The sequence below is a fragment of the Gorilla gorilla genome, chromosome 3, assembly GCF_029281585.2.
Source record: "Gorilla gorilla gorilla isolate KB3781 chromosome 3, NHGRI_mGorGor1-v2.1_pri, whole genome shotgun sequence".
NCBI classification, from domain to species: domain Eukaryota; kingdom Metazoa; phylum Chordata; class Mammalia; order Primates; family Hominidae; genus Gorilla; species Gorilla gorilla.
The window spans coordinates 140,457,903-140,464,617 of NC_073227.2; the positions used below are offsets into that span (position 1 = coordinate 140,457,903).

Consider the following 6,715-nt stretch of genomic DNA (forward strand, 5'->3'; position numbering starts at 1 on the left):
ATAAGTCCCTTAATGTTAGGTGATTAATTTATTCTACACTAGATCATATGACATATGGTGACTGCAAATGATCTAATACTCAAAGGCAGTTTTTCAGAAGGAGCAGAAAAGGCAAGTCAGGGTAACCAAAGTCCAGGCAGAGACCTGGACTATACTGAACTATACTGTTTAGATAAAAAATACTGAATTATTTTAAAAAATGAATGTTTTAGCAGATGAGCACAGTTTTATATGGTGAGAATGAAGTTAGCAGTTTGTGATTGTTTGGCTAGCCATGGAGAGCCTTCTATTCCAAATGAGGAGTTTACCTAGTTATGATGAAATATTTTGGGGAAGAGGAATAAAATAGAAAAAAAATTAACAATAGGTTTAAAAAATCTTTCATATGACATATTTTCTTCTTGATTCTTAGAGGATGAAGCACCCATCACCGCCTGTTACATTGATTTAGATAAGCCCCAAGTGTCTAATCCCCAAACGTAAAACATTCTGTTGTCTCATGGTATCTTGCCACTCAAAATGTGGTCCAGAGGCCAGCAGTATCTTATCACTTGGAAGCTAGTTAAAAATGTAGAACCCATACATCCAGCAAGTAGCTGATTTATATGCTCTGAGTGAGGGTCCGAGCCACCTGCCATTTTGCTGGAGGAGCCCCTTGGGCTGTAATAAACATTTATAATGTCTTTCATCTTTGAGTGGATCTACAGTGGCTTCAGCAGTGTGCCCCAATTCCTAGGACTCAACAAGAAATCTGGAAAACTTTTATTCTTAGGTTTAAACAATACAGGCAAAACCATTCTTCTTCACATGATCAAAGATGACAGATTGGGCCAACGTATTCCAACACTACATCTGACATCAAAAGAGCTAACAATTGTTGGAATGACTTTTACAACTTTTGACCTTGGTCAGCACGAGCAAGCATGTCGAGTTTGGAAAAATTGTCTCCCAGCAATGAATGGGATTATCTTTCTGGTGGACTGTGCAGATCATTCTTGCCTTATAGAATCCAAAGTTGAGCTTAATGCTTTAATGGCTGATGAAACAATATCCACTATGCCAATCCTTATCTTGGGTAACAAAATTGACAGAACAGATACAATCAGTGCAGAAAAACTCGGTGAGATATTTGGGCTTTATGGACAGACCACAGGAAAGGGGAATGTGACCCTGAAGCAGCTGAATGTTCGCCCCGTGGAAGTGTTCACGTGCCGTATGCTCCAGAGGCAAACCTACACGGAGGGTTTCTGAAGTTTTGACAGTGAAAATAAGAGTTTTACTTCTCTGGACTGATCCTATTCACAGCTTCCTCATGAACTTTTCTAATAGAACAAGGAAAGCTCTGCAACTATGTCTGGCATTGTGAAGCCTAGAGTCTCTGTCAACTCTCTCATTACCCAGTAGTGATATGTGCCCTTCTCCACACCGCTGGAAGGTAATGCTGCCCCACGTGCAGTATTCTGGTCAGTATCCTGGGACTTGGAAGTTGGCAGGATTTGCCGGGTAAAGCTGTGTGCCATTGTGGGGCACCTGAAAAGAAAATCATGTCTCACCACTGTAATTGATTTCAAAAAAAAGCGATTCTATTTTTTAAAGAAAGTGTTGTTAATGTAATTGGTATCCCTCTTCACTTCTTTAGTTATCAGTTTACTTGGTCTAGAGTTTTCTATTCTTTTTTATTAACTAGTTAATGATACTTAGATACTTCATAAAATTATGCACAGATACACATTGGAGACCAGAGCTCATTTGGGTGAACTTACTCCTGCTGAGTTAGCAGGTTGGTGAGAGAAACTCCCCTGAGCACATCTGTCTCTCTAACTGCCTTGGAGTAGGTGGCATTATCCTGTCCACACAGAACCAGAAAAGGGACAGAACTCTGGCCTTGCAGTTGTGGCAGGTTTCACTGTGGTAAACTAGGGTCATTCCTCATCAAGGAATGTGTAGCAGATTGTTGACTGTGGAGGAGTTAATTATAGAGTGGGTTATTCTTACTTACAAAGTTACAGATTTCAGCCAGTCTCTGCTTTTGTACTTTTGTGAAATTTTATTTCTCTCTATAGCACCTTTTTCATTTTTGGTTATAAAAAGTGACTTTCGCTTTTTAAAAGAGTTGAGAACATCTCTCATGTCACATACTGCAGGTGTGTCGGTTACTTTTGCATAGATTCGAGGGGGATATTTTTCTAAATAGGAAGACAGGACGAAGTTAACAGTTTAAGGGCTCTTAATTCTGTGAGTTTGAGGACTTAAAAGTATTGTAGTACTTGTTTGGATCCAGAAAATTTTACTCAGTGAGCTTTAAAATTTCCATTTGTAGCATTTGGTCTCCATTGGGCTGTGCATGAACTATTTTTCTTACATCTTTTCTCCTTAGATATCTATGTTGTTGGTATTAAAGTATCAGTTAACATCTGTAGCTTTTCCAGGTTTGTTTGTTTGGTTTTTTGGTATGAAATTGCCTTTCTCCATTGCAGAAATAAGCTGGGGGAAACACTGACCCAAAAACTTTCTGTAGAGCTGTTCCTTGGGAGATAGCATCATTTATCGACAGTAAAGACTCTGTATAAAAGCACCAGCATCCCTACCAGGATGATGAGGTTTAATTTTATAGCATTCCATTTTCCTTGTACCACATGTAAAATTGAATTTTGGTGATCTTAACATATATTCTACCCTTGTAGTAAAAGATCAAACAATAGATCTCCTAGGAAAAGATAACATAGGAGATGAAAAGTTGGGAGGATATCTGTATTCTAATGTAAGGGTAGGGAAAGTGCGGATAATATATTTCCAGGGTAAGAGAGTATCCTTCTTTAGTTGCAGTTTTCATTCTCAGTCTTCAGTACTGACTTTTTTGGGAAAGCACACTTCTTCACTGCTGGGTACCTAATGCAGAGGCTCAGTGAAGTGTATGTCTGGGATGTTCATGCATTTCACTTATTAGTAAGCATAGCTGGATTGAGACAATTGTTGGTTTGGAAAAGGGTTAAAGCCTTAAGCGAAAAAATCTACCTAATAGTGAATGAACTATGTAATTAACTTGGATATTTTTAAGTTCCTATGGTTAAAGATTCCCCACACTTCTCTATTCAGAGACATGAGAAGTATGATTGCTTCAGTGTTAGTTTTCTTACTTTTTTTTCGTATTTGTCCCTAGTCACTTTGTTGCAAGCTAGAAAACTGGGGGTTCTACATAGGGCAGCTCTTTGTGAAAGTGTTTTATCCCACTGGAGAAAGGGGATTGAAAATCAGTTAGGACCAGTGTATTTCTTGCCCCACCGAACACTATTCCTATAATAAAATAGCTGAAAGAAGCTGCTGGGTGGAGCTTCGGCACCTTGTACAGGAATTCCAATGAATTAAGACTTTTCATTCTGTTTTAGCAATACATATATGTCCTATTTCGGGAAAAGTAAAACCGTCATTTACAAAAGAATATCAGTCTGTATCCTAAGCATTTATATAAAAAGTTAAAACAAAACGAAAGTGTAGAGTCTTAGACAGCACCTATATCTACAGAACCAGAGCCTCATTTTACCAGATCCCCTGGTACATTGGTATTGGAGAAGCACTGACATGGCATCTGAGAGTGGGGATGGTGTGAAAGTGAGAAGGCAAAACTGATCATCTTATTTCAAGACACTGTGGCGATTATGTGGTTTAAATTTCTTTATTACTTTATTACTTTTAGGTTTGGCTTACTTGGCTTACTTTTCAGGCTCAGCCTTCTTCACTGAGAATTACACACACCCAAAGCTCTTCATGTACTTATTTCTACCAGCGACTTCACCCAGTGCCTGAGTTTTCAGTATTAGAAGCTTTTTTTTTGCATTAAGTGTGGGCAGAGGTTAAAATATTCATGTGTTCCCTAAAATAGGTAATGCATTATGCTGTTTTCACATGAGGCAAGATTTGTTCTAGTCCTGTGTGTGTGTGTGTGTGTGTGTGTGTGTGTGTGTGCGCGCGCGTGTGTGTGTTGAAATAATCATGAAGCAGGGACTAAAGAAATTGGAATTAAAAGTTTGCATCTAAAAGAGGGACAAATCTGAGACATGAAGCATGGCTGTGAGGACCGTGGGAAGCAGGGGGCAAGGAGCAGCCTGGGAAATGGAGCTGTGAGGGATTAACATGGGAAAGGTGGGAGGTACATCTCAGGAACAGTTGACTTGGGGTCAGCTCCAACACTGTCTACTTACTGTAAATAAATTGTTCAAATAACACATTTGATTCCCTCTGCAACTCTTTCCTGAGACAAATATCACTCAGAATCTTCCTGCCTGAATTCCTGAAGAGTTAAACAAAGCATCACCTTTCAGATAATTCTTTCATCTAAACAGGGTATCTAAAATGTCTTCTATTTAACTTTTTAGTTCTGTACCAGAGTAATGCTTTAAGATTACTATATAAATAAACAAGCTGAAAACTAGACGTGCCAGTGACAACTTTAATAATCCAATCTTTTTTAAATTTTGTAATGAATTTTTTTCTTCTTTTTTTAGACAAGGTCTTACACTGTCGCCCAGGCTGGAGTGCAGTGGTATGATCTTGGCTCGTTGCAACCTCCTCCTCCCGGGTTCAAGTGATTCTCCTGCCTCAGCCTCCCTAGTAGCTGGGATTGCAGCACCTGCTATTGCGCCCGGCTAAGTTTTGTATTTTTAGTAGAGACGGGGTTTCACCATGTTGGTCAGGCTGGTCTTGAACTCCTTACCTCAGGTGATCCACCTGCCTCGGCCTCCCAAAGTGCTGGGATTACAGGCTTGAGCCACCACACCTGGCCTGTAATGAACTATTTTTAAATGTTGGATAAAGATTGTTTTTTGTTTCCGTTTTTCTTTTTGTTTTTCCTATTTCAACAGTGAGGAGTATTGCAGCATCCACAATATTGCTCTACAATGATGTTTCTTAAGTCTATACTTTTTTCACTGAACTAAGTGACAACTTTATTTAAATGCTTTAATTCTTTGAGATGGAAAGTGAATACTGCCATCTCTGGGTGCTTGCTATGTGCCAGCTCTGGCACTAAGACGATTAAGATAAATATTTTAGGAGGAATAGAAACTATTTCAGAGCATTTTCATATGAAAATGGTTCTAAAGAAAATGTGCTCAGAAATTTTGTAACAAATCTCCGGCCCACAACTTCCCTCCCTGTCCGTGCCTCACAGGCATGTGCAGAATCAGATGAGTTGGGCTCAAACCTCACTTGGGCATGTCACTGAATAGACTTTTTGTTGCTTGTCATCTAAATATTGAATCCTGAAACTCCTGTGGTAGAAAAAGTTATTGAGCACCTTGAAAAGTATAGAAATCTATCATTAAATGATAGACTTCGATTTTTAAAGTATCTTATTAGTTGTACAAATAGTCGAAATAATTTTCTTGTTAGTAAAAAATGGCACTTTGCTAAGCTTATCCCAAATTGTATTTAAATACTTTGTGATACAAAGTTATTAATACCTGAGGAGCTACAGGACATGAGAATGATTTTTAATCTAATTTCTGTTGCTCTAACCTCTGTACTCATGTTTATAACTCCAGCCTAACATAATATTCTCTTCTTACATCCCAAAAGCTTATTATTATTTTATTCCAAAATCTCATAATTTTTTCTAGCTTGCCACAAATATCAAATCTTAAAGTACATAAATCTGTATTAAATCTTTCTGGTAAACTAGATATGATCCTTATTCTTTGACCTTTATTAGTTGGTAGGAACATACATTCTCTTCTGATTCTAGTGAAGATGAAATTTTTCCCATACATTTCTTAGTCATTTTATTATAATTTTTATTATTTTTTTGGTAGAGTCTGCTTATTTCCATTATCTTTATATCTATTGATACAATAGTAGCACATTAGATTTGTTGTCATATTTTATGTATTATGGGTGTCAGTTTTTTGGTCATACTTTATTCACCTATTTCCCAGGTTACAATTTGCCTTTAGTTTTTGATTATTTTGCTGTTTTAGTTTTAAATTTTAAGTTTTAAATATTTAAGCATTCAGAAGTCTTTAACTGACCTACATCCAGAACAGTTTCTGAAGCAATTTAATGTGAATGATCATTCAAAGTCAAATTTGTTAAAATATAATAGCAGATATACATCAGGAGTCTCTTTGGAGATCTGAAATTTTCCTGCAAGGGGCTCCTAGGAGACAGAGACATTTAAAATAAATAAATTAATTAATAAACAAAATGCTTTGTTTCCTGAGCATAGTCACTGTTCATTTTGATATCTCAAAATAAACATCTTATAATTCCTATGCATTATTCAAACATAGAAAGATAAGTGTCTGCATATATAATCAAATGGTCTGCACTGGATAAAATCCAGACTCATTTCGTAAACCAATGTGGAGCAATTTTTATAGCTTTTCACTCATTTTCTCTAATTGGAAAGAAATTTACATATAATCACAGTTGCAGCATGAAATAGGAGAAATCCATTTTAATCATTTAATATTTAATTTAAAAACCACATATAAAACTTTAAAATATCTGTAGCTTTTTAATTTAAAATTACCATTATTTTTCACAACTATTCAAAATATGAATGAAATTATATTGTGGTATGCTATTCAAAATGCCTATTGTGTGTGTGTGAGTGTACGTTCTGTATCATTCTGTCTCTGTCTCTACATTTTTTGGCTGAACTAAAACTCTTTCTTTTCTCAATATATATTTATAATTTATTATTCAACTTTGAAGTTGA

General features: G+C 36.6%; 1 protein-coding gene across 1 annotated transcript; it reads left to right on the plus strand.

Moving 5' to 3' along the window:
* The first annotated feature begins 678 nt into the window (after nt 1-678).
* On the plus strand, nt 679-1,251 carry LOC101124072 (GTP-binding protein SAR1a-like). The gene has a single exon (XM_055385795.2). The coding sequence runs from the start codon at nt 679-681 to the stop codon at nt 1,249-1,251; it is 573 nt and encodes a 190-aa protein (XP_055241770.1).
* Nucleotides 1,252-6,715: the final 5,464 nt, after the last annotated feature.